This window comes from Culex quinquefasciatus, chromosome 2, assembly GCF_015732765.1.
Source record: "Culex quinquefasciatus strain JHB chromosome 2, VPISU_Cqui_1.0_pri_paternal, whole genome shotgun sequence".
NCBI lineage: Eukaryota > Metazoa > Arthropoda > Insecta > Diptera > Culicidae > Culex > Culex quinquefasciatus.
The window spans coordinates 197,935,638-197,962,688 of NC_051862.1; the positions used below are offsets into that span (position 1 = coordinate 197,935,638).

Genomic DNA, 27,051 nt, shown 5'->3' on the forward strand with positions numbered 1-27,051 from the left:
TCTGGGGTGAATCGGGACTACAGTCTGAATAGGGACAGCAGTTTTTAGAAAACTTAAAGCTTTTAAATTTGGAAATGGATGTACACATTTTGTTGGCCTGAATATGTTCTAACCAAAACTAACCAGAAAAATCAAAATATTGTGCTCCAACATGGTTAAAACTGCTGTCCTAATTCACCCCATGAGTTCCGATTGACCCCAGTTTACGGTACCAGATTTACTACCATCCCAAACTCTGGCGCAAAAGATGCCTTTTTATAGTCTTCCTAAAACAATGGGTGCGGAATAGTGGTTCGCAAAACGGCCTCAATTTGGAACTGTCAAAGTGGAACCAATTTACTGTTCGCCAAAAGTAGAGAGTATTGTTATCGATCATTAAAAATTGTTTGTTTTTTTTTTTTTGGAAGATGAAAAAATGTGTGGCTTTTGAGGACCTGGAATTTAAGTCAAGAAATCTTAAGAAAGTTACAGGCGAGATCATCCTTTTTTTAATAATAAATGGATCATCCTTTTTTTAATTAAAAATGTTAATGGAGTCGATGCGGTTTTATCCATCCAAAACTGCCCACCATTGAAAAAACGGCTAATATCCACTTTTGGCAAAAACGAGATATTAGCACCAGGTGGTAGAGGACGTTCCAACGCATCTTCTGGAACTTAAATTTTACTGAAATAGTGTCTAGACTTGGCTGCCGATGCAAAAAACCAAACGGCTAATATGCCACTCTTATGGGAAATTACCTTGACGGAGATTTTGTGTCAAACACTAAAACGCGTTTTTCTAGGAATACTTGATTTGGCATAATAGCCGAATTTTCAATTATGGGCAGAAAAGTTGTCTTTATTGCTTGATTCCGTTTGAAAACCTGGTTTACTGAAAATCTTCTCTGTTTGTTGGATCAGTTTCGCTAGAATTAGCGATGTTTTTTCGCTGGACCAGAAAAAGCTGCAGGATTAAAAAATCATCCAGGGAATTTATCTGCAACATCGCAGAATGACACTCTCGCCGCAGTTCTTCGTCACCCGTAAAAAAGAGAAACCTCTTGTAACCGATCGATATTTGAAAACACACACAATTTTCCAGTAAAATATGTAAAATACTAGAAAAAATGAAACACAAGCTACTGATTATAAAACAGCTCATTTTCCAGTAAGAAAAAAGTCATGCTTGTGCTTGAACAGCCTCCTACAAAAACCACCCTTTTTACAATCTTCCGGACTTTTGTTAAAATCGTTTTTTTAGCATAACTTTTGTAGTACTTAACTAAACTGCATAATTTTTAATAGCGACTTATGGGACCCCAAGACGGATCGAACGACGCCAAAACGGACAAAATCGGTTCAGCCAATGTCGAGATAATCGAGTGACAATTTTTTGATCAACATCCCACCACACACACAGACATTTGCTCAGAATTTGATTCTGAGTCGATAGGTATACATGAAAGTGGGGAGGTCTAGGAGGTCTAATTGAGAAGTTCATTTTTTGAGTGATTTTATAGCCTTTCCTCAGTAACGTGAGGAAGGCAAAAATACAAAACTAGAAATCGCGAAAAAAATGCGAAATTCTAAAAAAATAATCAGTTGCATCAGATTCAAAAACAGAAAGAACTTTAGGCCGTTTCAAATATTTTTAAAAGTTTATGTCGTTTACGGCCCCCTTCAAATATGGCCCGAAAAATCAGAGGGCAAAAAAAATTAAAAAAGCACTCTAAAATTCCTTTTTCTGCATTGATAATCGTATTTAGTATGATTGAGCTCGTTGAAAAATAATTTGAACTTCTATGAAATTACAATGTACAGCACCGTAAAAACTTTTTTTTCTCGCAAAAATAAAATTTTTGTTTATATTTAGAAATTTTGGAAATAAATGATTGCAAAACAACTGGACAGGTGTATAATGCATTTTAAAACAATTTTTTAATTCAAATGTTGATACCGTGGCCTGTAATTTCATTTTTATTACTTTTTTTATTTTTATAGTGAAAATAATTAGGTAAATTTAGATGTTGATTTGTACTTAGCATTTCTAAATCAAAATCTATAATTATAAATCAAAATCTACTAGATAGCCTCAGTAACACGACAAATTAATATTTCTGTTTGACTGATAGGAAGTATACAAAAACTTAATGATTATGGCACATTTGTATAATTCATTTACAGATTTCTTCATAAATTCACGAAATCACGTAAATTGTAAAAAAAATTGCGGGATTCGATTTTTTCATGCCTTTTTCATGCCAAACCTCCAAACATTCAGTCGTAATTTTTAATAGCTTTGCGCAACTTTCCAACTCATTCGTTGCCAGATTTGCTCGGCCAATATATGCTCTCTTTCTATTGCCACTTGACATGAACCCTTTCCTACCGCCGCCGTCGGCATCGTCGTCATTTGTCCCGCGGTAGAATAAAACCGAGAACCGGCTCAATGCGATAATGAGCGGAAGTGTTTCATGGTGGATATTTGCATAAAATAATTGAAGATAATCTTCCCTCATCGCCGTCGTCATCTTGACTGATGCTGATGCTGGTCGGACACTTTGAAGGAACCGACCTGTTGCAGGCCAGTTGAACTCTTCAAGGGACGGCGGACAAATTCGTTTGCTGTTTACTTTTCCATTTGTGCGCGCGGGAATCAAGTCAAGTCGCGGGATTGAGCAACAAGTTCTTCCAACTCATTCGGCCTGGACCAACCAACTCCATCATCATCATCGCCACCACATCAAAGTGAGGGTCTTAATTCGAGGCGAAATCTGTCACACTTCCCGGCCTGACATGGCAAAATTGCCACTTCGGTCCGAAAATAAACCCCGCGCACGGGCTCACAACAAACTCACATTTCGAGAGATGATTCATGGCCACACTGATTAAGGTTCGACCCGGCCCCTGGCCCGCGGCGGTGGCGGTCATCAACACGTGAGAATTGGGTTGATACGAGGGATTAGTCGCTGGGTGATATGGTCGGGTGTTATATGTTGTGTGCCAGTGTACGGATCGTTATCGGGCAATGTTTGGAATTGTATGAAGGTCGACGAATAAAAACAATAACACCAAAAATAGTTAAAAGAAAAGATGAGAAAAATAAGCTTAAATCATTTCTCGAAAGTATTTGAAATATTGGTTTTAATTGCAATTGTGTACCTTCCTCAAAACAAAATAAAAATCACAAGAGCTGATTTCTGGGAGAGTTGCTCAAGTTGCAGATTAGATTTGAATCATATCACTAGGAATTTTGCTTACATACTGATTGCCTTTATTGCCTAATTGTTCACAGATATTGACTTGAAAGCTTTCGGTAGCACGCGTCAATTTGAAGTGGACAATGACATTGCTCAATAAATCAGGTTTTCCAAGGTAATAAAAGTATTTTTCTTGTTTCTATTTTGCTATATATGATGAATATGTTGTAAAGCAGAGAAAGATTCTTTATGATGTTTTTTTTTTATTTTAATTTATCAAAAACGTGTTTACCTACAATGTTTTTGAAACTAATTGAGAGAAAACGGAAAGACAAATAGCACGTCCCACCAATTTGTTCAGCAAGTAGCAAAATAGACCAATTTCCGGCTCCTCGCATCTTTAGTTTGCCACAATGAATTGTAATACGCGAATAATCTTGCAATTTCAGACGATGATCGTGATACGGCCAAGTTTATCTATAAATCATGCTCATTCACAGCCCAAGTGATGATAAGCCACGTCGAGCATAGAAAGAGAGAGCTCCCTGCTCAAATTTCACCAAACCTCAACTTATGATGACGGTCATAAATCACTCCTGGATACTGTACATTAAGGTGATTGGGGGGGTGCCTCCACTAACCACTAAGTTCTGGTGGGGAAAGCAATTACGGCCCCCGGGCAAGTGGTGAATTTATTTGATTTTTATGCTAAAAATAGCGACATCTAGCGGGGCGATATTGAAGCTTCCTGGATGGGCATAAGCTTGCGGCGTTATTGCCTTCAATGATAAGTGTGTCGTTGCTGAGCTTTGTGGAATTGGTTTTATTGTTTTGCTAGATTGATGACAACTTGTGATTTGCGAAAATAAGGATATTGTATAACTTGAAGAAAGAAATCAGTTCCACGGGGCTCATTTCTTCAATTGAAATGTCCTTTGCGAATTAATTTCATGGATGTTTTGTACTCTGGATCGTTTGGAAGAGTGTTCTGAGAAATAGAAAGATTTCTCAAATCTCGAAGCCACAAGTAAAACATCACCCAAAAACCTAAAATATACCCAATTATTCATGATTACGCGAGAACCATGAAATGGACAACTTTTTCGCCGATTTTCCTCTCACTCTCCGTGAACGACATTGACCTTGTCGGATGTGACCGACGTCGCTGCCGCCGCCGTTGCCTGGTGATTTTCCCTAGCATCATTTTTTTAAGCATTTCTAGCACGTACCGAAATCGGTCCAAATGGTGGAAACTCACCCCACCCACCACACCGTTTATGCTGTTTTTCTTCTTCTCGCTTCTCCCCGGGGTGGACCATCTGGCGATTGGCGGGAGCCTGCGGCGGCGCCTGTGACGCCAGCAACCGGAGAGAGAGAGAGAGGGACGTCACTTTTGTGGCAAGTTTGGGCCATAGAGTGAGGTTTGTGATAGTGCACAGGTTTTTTTCACAGTTTAAAAAAACGTGGTAGTTAAAAAGTTATTTAAAATGAGGATAACACTTTTTCAATAGGAAAAAATATGTCAGACTTCATTTTATTTTTTGATTTTTTTAATATCTATGGAAAAGATTAAATTTGAAAAAAACATTGAAAACTATAGAATATAAAAACAGTGGGAAAACACTAAGTTCAAACTTTTTCAAATGTTAGAGATGATTTTAAAACAAAGAAAAAAACACGAAAAACTTTTACTTGAACAATCAAAAAATTTCACGGTTGTTTCATTTTTTGACAATGAAAATCAGAAGAATAGATACTGAGAAATTGCTATCTGATTATTGAACGCTAGTTTGTGGGACTTCGAATAATCAAATCAAGAACAAAGAAAAAAAAATCGTGTTTTTTCAATATCTTGTTTTTAACAGAAAATTTGAGTTCCACGACCCTATGTTAGGTAAATTTGAGTTGTTGATTGCCTATTAAAAAATAAAATGCATTTATTCAATATTGCATCACTGCCATTTTGGACGCCATCTTGGATTTAAAAATTCTAAATCATTTAACCGTAGTTTAGGGGCCATACCTAAGCTCGACAATAAAAAATTATAGGGGAAATATACCCTTTCTAATCAAACACCTATCTTCGTCATATGAAGAGTTTGATGCTCGATTAAAGCTCCAACAATACTTTTCAGGCTATAAACATACCAGCAACAGCACCGCCTCGAGTAAGCACGCAAATTTATGCCACTTACTGGCCAAAAAGATCAAATTTAATGCACTTTTGATCATAATTTCTATTTTGCGAGACCATTTCTCATCATTTTGGTGGCACACACATCCACACGCAAGATGAGAGGTTAACTGCTTAACGAAAGCCGCCATCGAATCTTTTCACTTGCGCTAACGATTTCAAAGCGCTTAAGATATAAAATTGCTTCCAACTACCGGCAACATGTTCTTTTGACCATTACTTAGTCACTCACTTGAAAAATAATCCCGAAAAATATAAATAATAAGCAAGCACCAACAAAAAAACAAACGCGCTAAGCCTTTTGACGTTTCAATTTTGAACACCGGTTCTAATCGAAAGGCTGAAGAAAACCGAGCGAGGAGCGAAGGCAAATAAAGAACAAAGGGTGGCCACCAACACCACCAACATGCTGGTGCAGCGCCTGTTGGAGTGAGCAAGTGCTGCCAGGAAACTTTCGCTATAAATGCTACTTTTCGTGAGTGTTCGCCTAAATTTTCACAAATTTTGGCAGCACTAAGCAGACCCAAAAAAGCGCTGAAAGAAAAAAAGAACTAAGCTGAAAATAGAAAAATGGGCGTGGCCCAATGCACTCGACTGATTAGAATGCATTTATGAAATAGCTTTCTTAAATGCTTGTAAAAGGAATAGCATAACCTTTAATAAAAGTGAAAATAAACAGAAAAGTTCGCAAAAAGTTGCTCTACTCGTTGGTGTACTTGGTTTTAGTGAATTTCAAGGAACAATCCAGATTATCGAGCATCATTCAAACACGACCGCTTATTAGGCTTAAAATGGGCATATTTCCCCTACAATGAACATTTTTTTCGTGGTTCCATTATCCGAAGTGAAAATTTTCCGAGGTTTTCGGATACTCGAGTCTGGACTCTAATACAAAATCAATCATATTTGGAACAACATTAATAAACATGGTTTTAAAATTTGCTTTTCGTACTTTAAACAGAAATTTCGATGTGTATTTTTAACACATCGAAAAATGTGAAAAATATAGTTTTTTCAAAGCAATTGTAATCAAATTTTACCGTCATTATGGCTAAAAAAAATCATAACAATAATTGTTTTTTTTTGTGGAATATGTAAAAACTACTGCCAAAATTGAATTGTATGTATGTATTGTATAATTGTATGGACGAAATAATGATGCAATGTGTCTCCTTGGTCATAGAGGAAGTTCTAACAAGGTTTGAGCTAATTAAAAAAATCCCTCGAGGTCTCAGAGAATTGCTTGATAGATTGATTTAAATAAAATATAAATTTACCAGAAATTCTAAAGAAATTTTTTAATGCAATTAGCTAAAATTAATGTGTTTCTTATTAAGTTGTGTGTGTGTGTGTGTGTGTGTGTGCAACCAACCAAACGGGACCACGCGGTCGCTTCTTACAAATTGAGTTGTTTCCATGTATTTTTAGATCTTCATTCTATACATACAAATAACTCGCATAGGCATTTGGAAGGTGTTAGCTCTGCCGAGCTTTGGTGACCCATTTCTACGCTGGCTAGCCGAGCGCGAGGTTCCTCAGCTTTTATCGACAAGCCCCGCCCTGAAGAACGTTTGCACCAATCGGGTTCAAACGTTATTTAGAACTTCCGAACCCTTGTCAAATGGACAAGGACCCAGCGCGTATATAGTTTGTTAGTATCAGTATTCCTAATTCCAGGCGTCGTTCACCAAGCCGTGATGGCCTTGTGGTTAGCATTTTAGCTTACCAATCCAAAGGACGGGGGATCGAACCCCGACTCGGGCGACTTTGATTTTTCGTTCATGTTCAGTGTTTCAAAATTAATATTTCCTATACTTTCTCGTTGGGAGCAGATGGGAATCGAACCCAGGACCATTCGCTTAGAAAGCGAACACCGTAACCAGTCAGCCACGGCCGCTCCTTAATGTGTTTCTTATTAAGTTATATAAATAACAGAAAAAAGCACAAACAACAATTCATTAGTTCATCATCATAGGAAATTTCTGTGTAGTCATTTATTTAAATCATTAACAAATTTCTTTCTTTTGCATTGCAATTGCAGCTTAAGCTAGTAAAATAACTAAAATAATTCTATTGTATTTTTATTGCTCAGCTATTGTATTGCCTATGTTAATAGGAGCTTTCGAAACAAAACTTTGGATTTGTATTATCAATTAAATCAATAAAACAATAAACAAAACCAGCAAATGAATTGTATTTTCATGGAAGTGGAAAACGGAAAGCATTATCGGGTTCTTTGGACAATTTTACATTAGGAACAGTTAAAAAAAGTTATTAGTTAAAAGTTTTAGCTGCTACTGAAACAGAATTAAAAAGTATCATCAGAATATTAGGGATTTTCAGCTGAACAGGTTTCGCAGTGAATTTGGAAAATTGTTGATTCATAACACTGAGTTGGATTTGGTGACAAGAAAAGAGTTATTTTTAAGAAAAAAAAGAAAACAATTTCTAACGAGTTATGATCCTTCAAACTTTTTATACAAGCAACCTAAAATGAAAAGATTGAAATAACAAGCCATGATCTCAACATTTGAATGAAAAAAGTGTTTTAAAGTGCATTTACACCTGCCTAGTTGTTTTGCAATCATTAGTTTTCGAAATAACCAAGTATTGAAGAGAATTTTTTTTTCACCGAAAAAAAACTTTTTGCGGTGCTGTACATTGAATTTCCACAAAAATGTAAAATATTGATCAATCCCAGACATGCTGAATATGATTTTACAGTGACAAAGGTTTTTTTAAATTCAGCATTTTTTGTTAAAGTAATATTGTTTTTTGAAACGTATATGAACATAGAGTGGCCTACCTCGAAGATTTTCATTTAAAAATCAAATTTTCAGCGACTTTTTTCATCTAGTTTTTAATTTTGACTAAATAAACCATTTAGTCGTCTAGAATTCAGCTCTATGATTTGTCAGTACTACCAGACATTTTTTTCCTTCTCTCTGTCTAATTTGGCAGGGAAAATCATCACGCCAACAATACATGGCAAAGACGACGGCTTTGAAACTAGTCTGGAAATTTTCCGGAGGATGGTGTCCGTTGATGCTGCGGGAATGATTTGTTTGTTTTATTTTGATTTATTGATGATCTCGAACCGGTTGACGGAGCGATGAATTCGTTTGTCTTCGAGAATCGAGTATTTTGAAAATAAATAAATCGTGTTAATTTTTTCTGCGGCATTTTTAATTTGCGAAATTTGTTCACGGCTTGTCTAAAGGTTATTTTTATAAAAATTGAATGAACCTCGGTAATTCTTTCTGGAGCTTGTTGGAGAGACTGTCCCGAGTCAGGGAAACTGTTTATCGAAAAATTCTATCGGTAAAAATTGATTTTATCTTATTTTGAAGCTTTTATACAATAAATTTAAGCTAAAATAATGAAAAGTATTAAATAAATTGCTGAAATTATGATTTTTTATGTTGTTATTTCATCAAAACATCAGTTTCGAGTTCCTTAAACATGTCTTCAATATTCTACATCATGGAAAAATGTTTATCTTGGTCGTCAGTTTCGATAATAGCTGCAAAATAGGTTTTGTCCTATTTTTTTTCTTTTATATTCATCTGGAAACATCAACTTTATTCGTGTTTATCAAAACTGTTTACGTGGATTTGTAGCAAATAAGCAAATAAATTTGCAGGATAAACATGATATTACATAAAATTTCTGAAAAGTTTCAACAATTTTAGTGTAGAGATAACACTTCAAATTTTAAAATTCTGTGATATTTATTCCCTTTTTGTCCTACTACTATTTAAATTAATTTCAGGATGACAAATCAAAGTTCCTGAGCTAGATTTTGATATTTGTTTTATTTGTAAAAAAAACATGTTGACAAATTATTGAACATCTTACAATATTCTGCTAAGTGACTTAAGTGTATTGTTGAATAAAAATGTTATATTTACGGTGTTCCAATACAGCAATTTCCTACGCAAACGGCATGACCAAACTCTGAAGTGTTCAAATCGGCTTAAATTTTTCGAGATTCTCTTCCCAAAATAGTTTATACATAATTTTTGTTAGGTCATTAGGGTGGTTTCGGCCGCGTCAAAGTGGGCCATAATATGGCAATTTTGCAGAAAAAAAAATAAATAAAAATATATGTATTCCCAAAACCATTACTTGACATTGTTTCACTAAATTATTGTTATCCGGTTTGTGAAAGAAAAGTGACTAATAAGGCTTTCAAGGAAAAATACGCATGATCATGTTAGTTTAGTTAAAATGATTTAAAAAAAAATCTCAAAATTGTCATCTTTGAACCACCCTGACGCGGCCAGAACCATCCTCATAACCTAACAAAAATTATGTATAAACTATTTTGGGTAGAGAATCCCGAAAATTTGAAACTGAAAATAAGCTACAAATCCACGAAAACAGTTTTGATAAACACGAATAAAGTTGATGTTTCCAGATGAATTTAAAAGAAAAAAAAAAACTAGGAAAAAACCTATTTTGCAGCTATTATCGAAACTGACGACCAAGATAAACATTTTTCCATGGTGTAGGATATTAAAGATATGTTTAGGGAACTTGAAACTGATGTTTTGAATAAATAACAACAAAAACATAATAATTTCAGCAATCTATTTAATACATTTTAATGATTTTAGCTCAAATATATTGTATAAAAACTTCAAAATGAGATAAAATCAATTTTTACCGATAGAATTTTTCGATAAACAGTTTCCCTGACTCGGGACAGTCCCCGCAACAAGCTCCAGAAAGAATTACCGAGGTTCATTCTAGTTTTATAACAATAACCTTTAGACAAGCCGTGTGTTATTGAAGTAAATTGGTGAACGTTTAACTAGGTTAAATTTCTATGATTGTTGGGTGGTATATTTGGCATAATTTTGGCACCGAGTGAAAAAAATTGTCCTCATGTTGATATCGTAAAAATCAAGACAATTTACATGTTTAGTAGCTCATGAACTGTACAAACAATATTTTTGCGATATTTTTCAAATATATTTACAGTGTCGAATAAATAGACCAGAATCGATGGTAATTTGTTTGGGCAATTTTAGCCTGCTGAGACTACTCCAGGGGTGCTGTCCAAATGGGGTTGACCAACTGCTACGAAATGCCTTTAGCAGTCTGAAGTGACGATTTTATGGATGCTGTAATTAGACATTAAACAGCGTGAAATTTTTGTGTCATTTTTTGTAAATAAGAAGAGGTTTTTTTTAGTACAAATGCATTATTTTGTTCAGATATCAAGGTCAGACAAGATAATTTGACAAGTTAACCAGGAAACATTAACCATCTTAACAGTTCATTACATTTCCTCCTCGTGACAAATGCATTTCCTGCAAGTGGACCTATCTTAATCTTTCGTTAAAACAATTAAATATCCATTTATTATTGTTCTTAACACGACAGCGCTGCGCAGAAGTTTAATTGCTTGCTTGAATTCGCTTTTGAAAGCTACTACTATTCAAAGGTTTTACATGTCACTTGTTCTAGGGGAAGGTGGGGCAGAATGACTATTTTATTATTATTTCAAAATAATCATTTTAAGGTGTGTGTACAACTGTTTGAACTAACTCATAATTTCATCATTAAATATTTTTTTCAAAAAAGTCCACTTTACCCCACCCCTCAGGTCACTTTAGCCCACTCATTCACCGGCAAAGTGGACGTAGTGTTTTACGCTAGACAATACCGGCCGTCGTCGTCGCGGAACGGTTTTAGTCTAGGTTCGGGTTCTATTTTACGGCTGTCGTCGTCGCAAGCGCAACCGTTAATTAGCGAAAATTGAGCGCAATTTTTCATTCATAAAACGTGTGTGCGCTGAGTTCGCTGAGTCAACTCCATTTGCCGCTAATGACTGGCATGGCACTTTTTTTCTGCTCTCTGCGATAAAGTGCTCGATATGCGGCTGCCCAGTTAGAGCCTGATCTTTGGCCTCGTGCCATCGGGGTGTGGGGCATATTTAAAAAGATCTCCTGGGGGTGATGTGGATCTGCATATCTTGGACGGAATGATGATTAATTTGGTAAGAGTGACCTTTTGACATGAAAACATGGGCGAAAGTGAGTGGAACAGAATTTATGTAGAAAGTTATTAATACAGTCGATTCCCTGGTTGCCAATATTGAAGGAGCCATCGAGGTAGAGAATACCAGTTTATAGAATGATGAGAAGAAGAACATCTAAGTATGCAGTTTGAAGGGACTGAAGAAATCATCGATATATAGAGCAATATTGAGAAAGCGAAGATCGCCAATATTCTAGTCATGAAAAATAGTAGCATAGATTTTGATAAGGAAAAGGATTCGAATTTTGTTATTTGTTGCAGGACGTTACAACCTTAGGTGTCAATTTCAATAAATAACTTAGTTTCCCACCATCAATAGTACAACTTTGAAAATTTTCATTATGACAGCCAGTCAGACAAGCTCTAAAACAAACCCATCATCCGCCACGATGCAAGATGAAACCGAGCTAAACCGCTGCTGGTCGAGGTTCGAAAATAGAATTCCATTTCCATTTTTCTTCCTGTCTCTACAGGACCGTATAGTGTGCGATCGGTTTTGTCAGGCAGCAGCACTCCCCCCACCAACAAAGTGGTGCAGTAAAAATAGACCCCCCAGATAACATTGATGGGGTTTCTTTACTTCGAACTTGACCTATTGGACGCGCCCCCCGCTGGGAGCTCGATGTCTGGCGATCGAAAGGGATGTTAATTTTGGGACACGCAGGTTTTTCGTCTTCACAGGCAAAGAAGAAAAGCAAAATCGATCTTTATTTTTAGGAGTCGTATATTCATCAAACCGGCAGCCATAAAGTACAACCAAGCTGCTTCTCAAGTGAAAGATTTTCAGAAGAAAAAACAAAAAAAAAACTTTGAGGTTTCTCTGACTCAGAAAACAAACTCACAGAAGACTGGGAAGGTTCTGTACTGAAAGAGATATTGCACGTCTCTCAGCTGTCTACACGATGAAAATCATTGTTTTTATGGGACCTTTTTTTGTCTTGGGACATTCAAGAAGACATGTTTGATTCGGTTGGCGCCATTTAAATTCAATAAATTCGCTTCATTTAATTTTAACTCATCACAGAAAAAAGATGAATTTAGGAATGTTAAAAATTTGGTAGGTTGATATTACCTCTTTTTTATTACTATTACAAAAAAATGTGTAAAAAAGTGAACCTGATGAATATTCGTCAAAAAGTGATGAAAATTCCTCATTTTCTGAGGTAAAATTAATCATTTTTTTACACAAAATCTGTCACCATTTCCTGATGAATATTACCATTATTACCGCTTTAAAATGAACTTCGTGAACATTTAGATTGTAATTTTAGATAATTTTTATATTGACAATTTATTTCTTTTTGAAGCTTAATTAAGCCTAGTTGAATTTAATATTTACTTGATCTTTTCTGTTCAAAGATAAGACAATATTCCAGATAAATTGTTTAAATGCATGTCCTAACTAATAGATACACTTTGGTTACAATCCTATTTATATTTTAACGAGTCTTCTCAGGAAGGTAAAATTGGTAAAATTTTAATGAGAATTCTCATAAGCTTCTCACTCAAAACATCAAATATTTCGTCATAACTTACCTTTATTTAAATCGAAAAATTTAGCAACGAGTGAAATTGATAAATATTAAACAAATTTATATTAACAATTTAATTTATTCAAATTTCATGTATTTTCCTATTAAACCGCCAATCACATTTTGTAGTACTGTCCAGACTTGATTATCCGAAGCCTCGATTATCTGAAGTTTCGACAATCCGAAGTTCGATTATTCGAAGGTTCGTTTAGGACTTCGGTTAATCGAATCTTAGCCAATAAAAACTTTTCGTATTTTTTTATTTTCTTGCATTTAACATCAAATTCAAGTTATGTGACCCCATTTTAGCCAAATTTGAATATTTGATTGCCTTTTAACTTAAAAAAAAGCATTTTTTTCAATATGGCATCACCGCCATTTTTGCCTCCATCTTGAATTTAAAAATTCTAAATTATTTTAGAGTGGTTTAGACAACGAAAAAAACTATTTTTTGCGTCATTCGATTATCCGAAGTGAAATTTTTCCGAGGCCTTCGGATAATCTAGTCTGGACTATATTTCTAGGCTTATACAAACTTTCAAAAAAGCAAACGACTGAAAACAAATAAAAATGCAGTTTCAATTTATGATTTTTAGTTTCCAATATATGTTAGCCGTTTCAATATTATTTCGAGGATAATTTATCGAAAGTTTGTTAACAAAAAAACTGTTTTTCGGTGTAAAATATTCAATGTTTTCATTAATAATATTAAAAAAAAAATGCGATCTCTTTGGGTAATTCTCCGCCAACTCACACAGCAGTTGCCCCGACCCCTCTTTGATTTGCGTGAAACTTTGTCCTAAGGGGTAACTTTTGTTCCTGTTCACGAATCCGAGGTCTGTTTTTTTGATATCTCGTGACGGAGGGGCGGTACGACCCCTTCCATTTTTGAACATGCGAAAAAAGAGGTGTTTTTCAATAATTTGCAGCCTGAAACGGTGATGAGATAGAAATTTGGTGTCAAAGGGACTTTTATGTAAAATTATACGCCCGATTTGATGGCGTACTCAGAATTCCGAAAAAACGTATTTTTTATCGAAAAAAACACTAAAAAAGTTTTAAAAATTCTCCCATTTTCCGTTACTCGACTGTAAAAAATTTTGGAACATGTAATTTTATGGGAAATTTAATGTACTTTTCGAATCTATATTGGGGTCATTTTTTCATTTAGAACAAAAATTTCTCATTTTAAAATTTCGTATTGCAGGGTTATTTTTTAGAGTGTAACAATGCTGTACAAAGTTGTAGAGCAGACAATTACAAAAATTTTGATATATAGACATAAGAGGTTTGCTTATAAACATCACGAGTTATCGCGATTTTACGAAAAAAAGTTTTGAAAAAGTTGGTCGTCATCGATCATGGCCGTTCATGGTCACCCGCGACAGACACGGAGGACGAAACAAAGAGAAACGCAAAAAGTAACTTTTTCAAAACTTTTTTTTTTGTAAAATCGCGATAACTCGTGATGTTTATAAGCAAATCCCTTATGTCTATATATCAAAATGTTTGTAATTGTCTGCTCTACAACTTTGTAGAACATTGTTACACTCTAAAAAATAACCCTGCAAAGTTAGAAAAAACACGAAATTTTAAAATGAAATTTTTTGTTCTAAATGAAAAATGACCCTTCTGGGTCAATGTAGATTCGAAAAGTACATTAAATTTCCCATAAAATGAAATGTTCCAAAAATTGTTACAGTCGAGTAACGGAAAATGGGAGAATTTTTAAAACTTTTTTAGTGTTTTTTTTTGATAAAAAATACGTTTTTTGGAATTCTGAGTACGCCATCAAATCGGGCCTCTAATTTTACATAAAAGTCCCTTTGACACCAAATTTCTATCTCATCACCGTTTCAGGCTGCAAATTATTGAAAAACACCTCTTTTTCGCATGTTCAAAAATGGAAGGGGTCGTACCGCCCCTCCGTCACGAGATATCAAAAAACGGACCTCGGATTCGTGATCAGGAACAAAAGTTACCCCTTAGGATAAAGTTTCACGCAAATCGAAGAGGGGTCGGGGCAACTTTTCCCGATTTCGTGTGAGTTGGTAGAGAATTACCCCTTTATTATTTTCTGAAAACAAATGTTGAATATAGATCTTTTGAAAACAACAACATTTAAAAATGTTACAAAAACATGATTTTTTGAAATATGCAATACATCAGTTTGACAAACTTATAACGTATAACATATTTCAAATATTTATTTATTCATGAAATTAGTTTTTCTGGGGCCTCGATGAATAGTAAATATTAGTAATTTTTGTTTTGGCTCAAAATATGGCCAAAAAAACAAGTTTTTATCATCTTTTGATCAATACAAATCTGAGGAATGGTCATACGAAAATTACATGAAAATGTTACAAAATCTGTACCTTGAGAAAGAATTTTCTGATTGTAGGTTGTAGAAAAAAATATACTTTCAAAAATATTCCAACAGCGCAGAAATACAAATTTTGATCATTCTTATTTTTTTAGTCCAAGAAAGCTTAAAATGCAATCTTTTGAGCTGTTTCACATGATGATAACGCAATTTGAAATGCATTTTCCTTTGTTCAAAAACATATTTAGTATATTTGAGGTCGAAAAGAATATTTTATTTTTTTTGTGAAATTCCGTTGTACAGTGCTGCATAAATTTTATTTTTCGACAAAAAAAATATTTCGTTAATTCTTTGATACTTTGAAAACTAAGTCAAGTCAAAATCGGCCGTTTTGTGCACTATTCAATATTACGCCCTTTTGAAATGTTAGTCTTGATTTAAACAAATTTCAAAATGATTTTTTCTCAAGAAGATTGGAATTTGATTGATTTTTTTTTAATCAAAAATCTGCAAATTGTTAGTTGTAATCAGTGGCTATATCATGAAAACGTCCACTTTGTCGAAATTTCTTCAAAGTACTATTCGATTGCAAATTAGATTTTACATTAAAAACTGCAGTAAATAAAAAATTATAGTTTTTCGCAAAAACTCAAATTTACATAATTTTAAATAGAAATTTGTAGTTTTAGTGATAATCTATGTAAATAAAAAAAACAAGGTTTTTTTAAAAGTTTTAGCAATATCCCTAGTAACATTTTAGGTTTTAAGTAGGTCATAAAAGCCTATTTAGGCCGTATGAGGGTTTTCAGAACCATGATAAAAACTGTAAGTTTAAAAATGTTACTAGGGATGGAGTTTGATAAGGAAAACATTTATTTTTTCCACGTTTTGTTTCGACTAATCAAATTGGAACCTTAAAACAAAGAAATAGAAAAAAAAGAATGGGAAACTCACCGTGTAACCGCTCGTGCTCCTGCCGGAACGAGGCCAGGCTCGGGTCCTGCCGGATGACCGCCGGCAGCTTCCGCCATACCTCGAGCGACTCCTCCGTCACCTGACTGAGAGAGATAATAGAGTAGTTAGGCCTGAGTGTACGCTTCGAGACGCCGGTGCGCTGCAGGTCTTTCTTCTCCTCGTCTTCATTGAATTTGAGCAGCTTGAACACGACATTCTTGTGCTTGCCGTTGGCCAGCATGACTATTGGCGCTTTTTTGGCTTTTGGCTTTTGGTTGGTGTTGGTTTTTGGTGATGTATTGTTGTGCGCGTCGATCACTTTGGTGTGCGTGCGAATGGAACTGTTTTGGTTTCTTTAGAATTTCACTGATTGTTTGAGCATTGTTACGTTCGTTTGTTTGTTTAATACTGATTGTCTTAAATTCAATGAAACGTTCGAGTTTTTCGTTTGTTTGTTTTTTTTGGGTTAGTTTCACACACACAAACACACGAACAGGAAAAATCACAGTTAGTTTATCACAGGTTTTTCATGCAACATAAGAAAAGTGATAGCTGCAAAAGAGATTCATTTTGTTATAAAAAAAACACTGATGTCATATTATTTTCAGAAAAAGAGAGAAAGTAGCAAAAATACACGCAGAAGAAATAAAAAAAAAGTCATGCAATCGTTATGCTTGTGTCAAACCGATGGATGCAAAAATTAAAGAAAAAGTTGTCTGGTCACCTCGGATCCATATTTCACTCTGTTCGCGCAATTTTGAATTGCGATTTTGCAAAAAGGCACTCAGTGTGTTGGGAATTGGAGTAAAATATAAATAAACGCGTTGGGTTTGTCGTAATTCACTGCACTCTGGGATTCATACAATTTCGGCGACGTTGCTTTTCTTTCTTCACTTCAATCCATCGTTAAGCTGATTTTGTAAGAATGTTTATTGTTGGCGCTAATGAGTTTAAAAATAGTGAGTGAAAATTGGTAACAACAAATCTCAGCACGATTTATGAGTCATTTTTTTTAAGGTGTTTGAAAAAATAAAAAAAATTGCAATGCTTTTAATTTTGGTGAAACCTTACAGTTGTGTAAAAAATCCAATCTTTTACACAAATATCAATTAAATGATGTTTTTTTACATCATCATTTGGTATCCAGAAATCACTGCTGAACATTGAACTCTATGAACTAGACATGACATTTTGCATGAAGGTTATATCAGGCCCTTCAACCCACCTCAGGCAGTACCTTCGTAATCCCTGTTAATCCAAACACAAACAACTTAAAGCCCCAAGCAATTTGCCTTAAGGTACCACCGCCTCACCCCCCACCGCGACGATGATTGATTTGATTCTCATTAGACAGCTGTTGTCACATGCTTAATTTATCATATCAGCAGTGACGACGGCGGCACGCGCTCGGTTCTTCAATTATAAATTTGTCGATATCTGAAGTTTTTTTTTTCAATTTCAAATTAAATCTGTCCAACCTGTCTATCAAGAGGTTTGAGGCGCGTGCAACCCATCAGCCAATTCAAGTCTGGCCTGTGACGAGGCTTGACGCCTAGACCATACAATCTTGGAACCACAATAAACTAATGAACTCGTTTTTTCTTCGTATACTGTCGGACTCTGTCATTGTTGTTCCAGTTTAGTCTCCGGAGGGGAAATGACGCCGGAATGGAACGATTTCAATGCCAAGGAACGTGATTCCGGCAGTTTCAACCTAGCTCTGCTCTATTTGTCGAGAATTTATGGTAAGTGATGTGCAATGAGTCTATTGTGGCATATTTTATCCAATAGTTGCCCACAATTCTAGGAGGAAAATTTTAAAATCGTATCCAGACAAATTCTCCGAAACAAATTTATCAAAAAGGTAAAAAGAGCGGAAAATAGCTGCCAATTGTTACTGAAAAGGGAGGAGAGGGGCACGAGTCGACCCAACTACTCAGAGAGCGCCACTCCACGTGACACTAAACATAGAGTAACAACGCAAACAAAAATGCCACCGCCACACAATATGCTTTGTTGTGGAACAAAGCTCACTCTATGGCTATATCGGGGTAGAATGTTTGCTTTATTTGCACGAAAGTTGAGGCTGAATGGAAACTGTCAACGGCGAAGAAGATGCTCGTGCTGAATAGTGCAATTTTTGATGGGTACCTTTTTTAATTTTTGTTTTTTTAATTTTTTGAAAATTTGTTTTTTACATCATACACAATGATACGCTATGCTATGTTGCAATTTGAAAATATATTAAAAAAACCCGATTTAATCCCACCTGGGGTGAGAAAGAGCCTTTCTTACTAAAGAATATAACAATGGTAGAACTTCTTTCAATTAATATCATCGACTTTGTTTATTTATAACGTCAGCACAAAAGCAAGTCTTATGATGAAAGCGAAGTATTATGATGATATTATGAGTATTATGAATGAAATGATTTCCAAAAGAAATAAAAAACGCAATATTCACCACAAGAATATTTTTAATCGTACAATATGTTTGTACGTTTGTAATCAAACAAGCCTTTATGACAAATGCGATCATAGCAAGCTTCCCAACAACGCACACCGCGGTTTTGGTTTTCTAGTTTCGGTACGAGCCCTTTGTGTGACTGTGTTGGTGTTTTGGTTCATCGTACCAGCGCACGATGTCTTACATACTGAAGGAAACATCGGTAGGCAAGCTACTACAAAATGAGTATAAGTCGAGCCACAAAATATATGCGCCAGCATTCTCGCGCCAGTATTCGAAGCTCAACTTGACAACTTGTCGACTTGGCGACAAAGCGTCAAAAATCGATGCAGTGTGATTTTTTGACGATTTTTCCGATGAAAATTCATGCTGAATCGACATATTTACGAAGATGGAAATGACGTCCTGGTTTAAAGTAAAACCTATACCTTTCTTTAGTAAGAAATGCAAAAATTAAAAATTTTAACATTTAAATAAAAAAGTGTTTAAAATGCATCATAAACTAGTTATTTTACAATTCTGAGTTTAAAAAAATCTATGTAGTAAAACACTTTTGCGGTACTGTTAATTAAAATTTTACAAAAAATAATATAATATGTTTTAACTGGATCAATGATGGCAATGGATCAATGAAGTTGAAATGTGGTTTTGTGTTTTAAATTTAGTGACCCAATTAATTGGAAGCTGTATACAAAACTTCATCAATTCTATTTGATCAAAATGCATTATTTAATATTGCTCAATTAAGAAGATTATTTTTGGAGCATGCTCTCCATATTATGTACATAGTAAAAAAACTTGATCTGATATTATGTCAGAAAAATGTGTAATATGATTTGAAAATGTGTAAATTTACTTATTTGTATGTGTAACTTTCCTTATTCCTCATCAATGGAAGTAAAATTACATCAAAAAATATTTAATGTCAAACCATACAATTTCAATTAAATTTAGAAGGTTGAATATTACCTCTTCTATTATGTAATTTTACCTCAATTTTAGACTGACAAAGTGACATTACACCGGAATAGCGGTAAAATTACACATTTTCAGAGGTAAAATTACACATTTTCTGACATTAAAGATGTACCCCTTTCAAAATGTAATATTGCCATGATTTTTTTTCTGTGTTCTTAACCTCATTCTTTTTAAAATTTAAACAAAATTTTCACAAGGTTAGTTACTAGGGTTACAAAGATTTCTTAGGCATACTCACTGAAAAAGAGATCAAATTAAGAAATGTTTTTTAATGTTTAAAGTTGTATGCATAATACGTTTTCAATTCTGTGTTATTCGGCTTTAGTACAAATGTCTCAAATTGGTCTGAATTCATAGAAATTGGAAGCTTAACATTGCTAAACCATGCTGGAAAAATTTGAGCATCGTAGTATAAAAACAGCTTAAGTTATTTGCAAAACTTTAAAATGTTGTGTTTTCATCTAATTTTCATTGAACTTTCATTATGATTTTTGGACAATATAAAAAGCATGTATTGTTATTGTAAGTGTTGAGGTATATAGTTTTTGCCATAATCTTCACTATTATGTAGATAGATGAGTCCAAAAACATCAAAAAATGCATTTTTAATTAAATTTTCTGCAAAAAGCGTGGTCGGGGCAAAATGCACCGCTGTGAAGCTTCTTTGTAAAAACAACGGTGTCATCTAGTGGTGACTAGTAAAACCTGCTTTTACCCGGTGCATTTTGCCCCATGTTGTGGTGCATTTTGCCCCGCTGTTGTTGTGCATTTTGCCCCAATGTTGCGTTGCATATTGCCCCGCAAGGTTGTTTGAAATGAATGAAAAATGTTTTTAGAAATTTGATATTTTCGAACAATTTTGAAGTTTTTTAAGACTTTTTTCTCATGGATGACGAAGAACAATAGTTGTTTTAGAACATCGAACAAAATTCTTCCACAGTAATGCTGTAATGGTTGAGAAAAAATCACAGTTTTCCCTTAGGGGGTGCATATTACCCCCTCTCCCCCTAGTATAATTCATTTTTATATGTTTTCGATTTTGTACTGATAGTATTTGAACTGATTGAGAGAGTCAATAATTTGAAGGGGCTTAAGTTGCTCACTTGAAAGTTTAGTTTCAGATATTTTTTTTATGCAGCACTTGTCACAATTGAATGATTTTTTTTGGAATAATATGAGACAGCCGTAGTTAGTTGGAAGCTTCCAAATCGTGCTCAAGGCTCAAAATTTTCTGAATAGCAGAGATAATTCTAAGCGATCTACTCTCCCTTTTTCAATTTTAGGAGAGCATATTTTTTTAAGATTTTTAAAATTATAAGAATAGATATTAGGGACCGTAGTGTAGAGGTAAGCTTAGTTGCCTCTCACCCATTCGGCTTGTGTTCGATTCCAGACGGTCCCGGTAGCATTTTTCGGGACGATATTTGTCTGATCACGCCTTCCGTCGGACGGGGAAGTAAATGTTGTCCAGGTGTAGGAGTCGTCTCCTTGGGTCATGGTTCGGTGGAGTCGCGGGTAGGCAGTTGGACTCACAATCCAAAAGTCTTCAGTTCGAATCCCGGGGTGGATGGAAGGTGAGATGTAAAAAGTGGTTTGCAATTGCTTCAACAATCAATGCTGTAGAGCGAATAATTTGTTTATTTTTTAATATTTTTTTTAAAGCTGGCGGTCAATTCCAATAGAATTGTAATGTTTCTGATAAGGAAACACAAGCAATTATTACATAAGGTTATTACAATACAGTCCAGACTTGTTTATTCGAAGTTTCGATTATCCGAAGGTTTGTATGAGAGTTTGGATGTTCGAATCACAAAAAAAAATCAAAATAAGAATTCCAGCAAGTTGTTTGTCATTTTTTTAAAATGAATTTGGGCAATTTTAGTTTGTTCAATGATTTTGTTTTAGCCACAGATTTAAAAATAATTAATATATATTATTTATAATCTTAAATAAATTCAAAAGATAAAGGATAAAAACTTTTAAAAACATTTAAATAGCATAACTTCTCATTTTTTTTTGAGAAAATGAACTGCTATAGTTTTTTTTTCATTCTCTTTAGAACGTTGCGAATATTATTCAAAGTTTAGTGCAACATCAAAACAGTTTATTAAAACACTTACACGTATTTTTATGACATTTTTCAAAAGGTTTTTATTTTATTTAGCTCAATATAATGCAATTTAAGTGTGGTTAAGGTCAAACTAAATCCTGAAATTATTATTTTATCAAAAAATATTCTAAAAAAAAAAAAAAATCGCGATTCATATTTGGAGCATTTTTTCATTCGTCCTTTTCTACTTTTCTATGCAGGCTTGTGTTTTTACTGCTATCGAAAATGGAGATCACAAGAATTTGTTTTGACAAGTTCACGGTGGCATTGCACAAAACTTCTAGACTCATCTCGTCACAAAACTTTGTTCCGAAGAGCGTTTTTTGTTGCTTCTAGTAGCATCGCCAAAGTAATTCAATTTATTGTCATTTTCACGAAGCAAAAAAAGTAGACCTTCGAAACTCGCCGTAATTTGTTCTCTTCAAAAAGTCACCCTCACCGCGTGAGTAGCAACTTTACGCCGTTTTGTGACACATAAATCGTGCTCTGAAAGAATGAAAGAGTCCGGAGCAGCCAACGAGGAGAAGCAACGAAAAAAAAAAACAATTTTCATTTTTCACGACGATTTTCCTCGCGGCGGTTCACTGACGGCTGCCGTCGCCGCCGACGCGTCAATTTTTCCGCGCCAACCGGTTTCTTCTTATCAAATGTTTTGTTTGCGCTATGCGATAGTGTGTGTGTGAGTGAGTGGGTGATTTTCCTCCCGCTTTTCCACACAAACACACACATACACCCAGGGGGAATGGTGGTCGGAAAAAAATTCCCTTTATTTTTAACACTCGGGGTCACACGCGGTCGCACGATGTCCGCCAAATGTTGGACAGGATCGATTTTTTTGTTATGGGTTTTGCTATAAAAACTATTTGAACACTTTATGGCGCGGTATTCTTGGCCACTTTCTCTCAATTGCTCTCTCAGCTTCGCTCTGTTTGTTCACTAATCTCTCTCCGATATCTCTAAGCGATCACAACCGACAACATCTGCTAGTTTTAACGACTTTTCTTTTAATCGCCAATTAGCGCAGAGTGGGAGAGAGGAAATGGATTCTTTTTATAGCATACAACACACACTTTATGGCTGAAGCGCGGTTAAGAACACTGTTTGAGTCCCGCCACTTAACCGGTTCAACAAGTTTTTTCCGGAAAATCCAGATTCCAGAGTTCTTCAAGCGAGATATCTTAAGGTTCTTGGCGACCAAGTCGCCAAGTCGTATGCAAATGCGTTCGCGAACGCTTCTTTTCCAATCGTTACCATCTACTGAGAACTGAAAGTTTTTGGAACTTTTGGGAACTCGCGCGCGTGGAAGCAGTCGTTACGGGTGGGGAAGGATTTCGGGGGGTCCTTCCACTGTTCGAGCCGCGGGAGGGAGGACACTAAAAACAAGGCACATGCGTACCAACCGACCGTTGCCAGTAGACTGACCGTGGCGGGATCGGTAAATTTGTGCCTTTAAAAAAAATTATCACACATCACAGAGCAGCAACCGACTCGGACTGACTGACTGGTCAAAGTGACGACTGGCGAACACACACGTACAGCACAGCACACATACAATCGTCTGAAGTAGCGATATGAGTGCGGTGTAGGATAGCAACACTGATTGTCCGAAATAGGTAGCGCGCGCAAAAAAAAAAAAAACAGCAGCACGCTGAATAAAATAATATAGAGCAATATTGGCCGTTCGGCGCGCGAGCTCGGAAAAACAGCTGAGGGAACGCAGCGTCGTGAGTTGTAGACTTCCAATACAAACACTTGACGTGCTTCCTCGGGCGGTGAAGCTGGTAAAGGACAGAGGCGTGTGCTCCAGAGAGGAGAATCGATTGGTGGAGTTTTGTGGCAGTTGGTAAAAAACCATGCGTTTCCATGATAATATCAGAATCCATTCTAAAATATCTTTTAAACTTTTTATCAATCAAGCCCCTTTATAATTTTACTCTTCTTCACTACCATTGAAGGTTGGATGACTTTAAAGAAATTTAATTTATTCTGATTTGGAATACGGCTAATTTCGGTAAACTTATCTTAAAATCAAGTTATCAAAGCCATTTTCTATCAGGATCTGACATGAAATCTAGTTTAAGAAAATGACGTGTGCAAAAAAAATCGACATCGAGAGAATGAAAGAACAAAAATTGTAATAATTTTTTTAAAGAAAATGTTATTTTGATTATTAAAATCATATTAACGTTGAACTGTTGAACTCAGAGGATAAAAAATGTTCTTAAACACATTCCGGCGTTGCGACGTCACGAAATTTTTCCCTTTTTTCGAAATATGTCTCGTATGGTATCAAAAACTGTCTCGAACTTAAATTTTATTACAGATTTGGATTGAAAATTGGATTTTCTACAATTAGTGACTATGGAATACTAATTTTAAGTCAAACTTTTCATTTTCTTCATCGTTCCATACGTGACGTTGCAACGGAGTGTCATTTCTGTCGCTGGAGATTGTGTCTTAAGCAATCTTTACTTTTCAACAGTTTAAAGGTGCAAAAATTATTATTTCTAATGTTGAATCATGATTTATTTGAATTTTTTGTACCATGCTACAATTTTTGTTAACCATATAAAAAATGAAAGTTAATTTTTTGTTTGGTCTTATCTTCTAATCATAATTCGAATGTTAAAAAAATATCTTCTCTTCTTTTATAAGCAGTATTTGTTCAATTTATTGTTGTCTGTTTGAATAACTGCATTTATAATTTATAAACACAAATTTTGTAAAACTGAAGTAATTTAAATAAACTAAATTCTGTATTTATGTTCTATTCACTAAGGCCATTGCAAATATTCTTGAAAGTTTTTTTGAAAAAGTTTAAAAAATTGAATGTTAAAAGAAGTCTTATCACCTGAAACCAATTAAAAATGAATTTTCCTGCATTAAAACATTTTTTGCTGGTCTGGAATCGAAAAATATTTTTTGAGATTTCGTTGTATAGTGGTGGTAGTGGTACGGTACTGCTAAATATTTTTCTTTCGGCTAAAAACAAATTGTCTGTACTTAGATATTTTGAAAACTTAAGATTGCAAAACAACTGGACAAGTGTAAAATGAACTTTAAAACACTTTTTCCATTCAAATGTTAACACCATGGCTTGGAATTTCCATTTTCATATTTTTCATGTTTTGCTCTTCCCCTTCGAATTTCGCCAATTTCGAGGGATATAAACTTCAAAAAATATTTGCAGTGATCTAAACTGATGATTATACAAATGCAAGCAAAAACTTGAACAATTCAAGAAATAAATATTTCTTAAAGTCATCACAAACAAGAGTGCCACTTTGCAGAACGTTGTTACACTCCAAAAAATAATCCTGCAAAGCTAACAAAAACTACAGGATTTTAAAGTGAACAATTTTTTTTAAATTTTATTCGTATCTCAAAAGGGAAGCTTTTTTCTTGACTTATTGACATCTTTTCAAATCACTTTGCATTGAAAAATTGAAAAAATAAAAAGTAGTTCATGCAACATGTTGCAAAAAGCCGTTTTTTCAGCATAAGTCGTACATTTATCGAATGAAGTTCACCGAGTTGGATAAATACGACGAGAGTTGAAAAAAAAATCAAATTTTGTAACGAGTTCTATACAACACTGTTTGCAATTACGAAAAACACCCTTTTAATTGAACTTTATGTCAAATGTCCATGTCCTGTCCATGTGTTTAGTCAAGTCGCCGTTGGAATTATAAAAAATATTGAAAAGAAAAGTTCGTCCGGGACCGTGGTGTAGGGGTAAGCGTGGTTGCCTGTCATCCAGTCGGCTTGGGTTCGATCCAAGACGGTCCCGGTGGCATATTTCGAGACGAGATTTGTCTGACCACGCCTGGACTAACAATCCAAAGGTCGTCAGTTTGAATCCCGGGGTGGATGAAAGCTTTGGTGTAAAAAGAGGTTTGCAATTGCCTCAACATTCAACAAACAAGCCGTCGGACACCTAGTTTCGAGTAGGAATCTCGCAATCGAGAACGCCAAGACAATGCTGCAGAGCGAATAATTTGATTTGATTTTTGAAAAGTATTAAATTTCAATTAGGAAAGGAAAAAGAAAAAGGTTCCACGATAGATGAGCAAAAATAATATTTTAGTCAGCGGCGACCTTTAGAAAGTTGAACTGTTCAGCACTGAAACAGATGCTGAAAAGTTGAACTTTTCCGCAATTGTTTTGAAAAGTTATACTTTTCAACATTTGTTTGATTTAAACGGTCAATTGACAAAATACATGACCATTATAATTCCATTCAAAGCGTGTTTTTTGGAATTGCAATAAAATGTTGTATAAAACTCATTTAAAAAAAAAATTTCAGCACTCGTCGCATTTATCCAACTTGGGAAACCTTGTTGTATAAATGTACGACTCGTCTGAAAATAATCTTTTTTTTTTCATCTTGTTGCAAAAACTACTATTTTTATACCGTCTTTTTTTAAATTAAAATCCAAAGATTTTTATGCATTTTTTGCCTTTCTTACACCCAGAACTGGGCATCGGCATACGAGAGAATAAATAGCACGATTCGGTAGTAAAATGGTACTGTGTGCGGACAGAGAGGATAAATCCCGAAATTACCGAGAGTACATTACTCATGAGTTCATCTTCAAAAAAAAGTTCATCTATAAAAAAAGTACCGGTACCGAGACTCGAACCCAAGACCTTCGGCATATTGAATCGTGCCTTTGCCGTATGGGCCACCGCGGTTCGGTGACAAAGTGGCGGTCATGTGTCCATATAAGCCACTCAACGTTCCTCACGTTTCTTTTTGTGAGGACTATCCCCTCGTTCTTTAACTTTGGGTGTACTATAGAAAGGTGTATAACTTGCTTTTGGCTCAGTCTCAAAATTAAGCTACGTTATACAATCATTTCTCGAGTTTCAAATAAGAATTTTGTTCTAGACTGCAGAAATATTTTTTTTTAATTTGAATTAAAAACAAATGTTTCTTAAAGTAAACCTATGGGACGCCTCTGGAATTTACTAATAATAAACCCGGCGTGGCCACTCCGTGTCCCGGCCCGCACACCGGTCCACTTTAGTGAGCTGGTATCGCACTTTTAGTGGACGCACACACACTCCGGGAGAGTCCCTCTACGCGAGCAGCATCGATTCAAGTGTTGCTCTTGATGTTGCTGTTGTTGTTTGACGGCGCACTATTATACTATGACGAAGTTAAGTAAAAGCAACAACAGTTCATATCGACGTAGTTGTTCTCGGTCAGAGTGCTGGTGGTGGTGGTGGTCGTTGTTGCTATACCGACTCTTGACTGC

General features: G+C 35.2%; 1 protein-coding gene across 12 annotated transcripts in view; it reads right to left on the reverse strand.

Annotated features, from left to right (window-relative positions):
• LOC6046631 (P protein) overlaps window positions 1–27,051 on the reverse strand; it is a 156,905-nt gene that overhangs the window by 16,633 nt on the left and 113,221 nt on the right. For 9 of the 12 annotated variants that reach the window (XM_038257038.1, XM_038257041.1, XM_038257042.1 and 6 more), the window contains one exon: window positions 16,237–16,340. In XM_038257038.1, the coding sequence (XP_038112966.1) occupies window positions 16,237–16,340 (104 nt within the window). Of the gene's footprint in view, window positions 1–16,236; window positions 16,341–16,960; window positions 17,178–23,041; window positions 23,189–27,051 lie in introns of those variants that run through there. The other 3 variants (XM_038257051.1, XM_038257050.1, XM_038257048.1) reach the window with 3 other exon arrangements.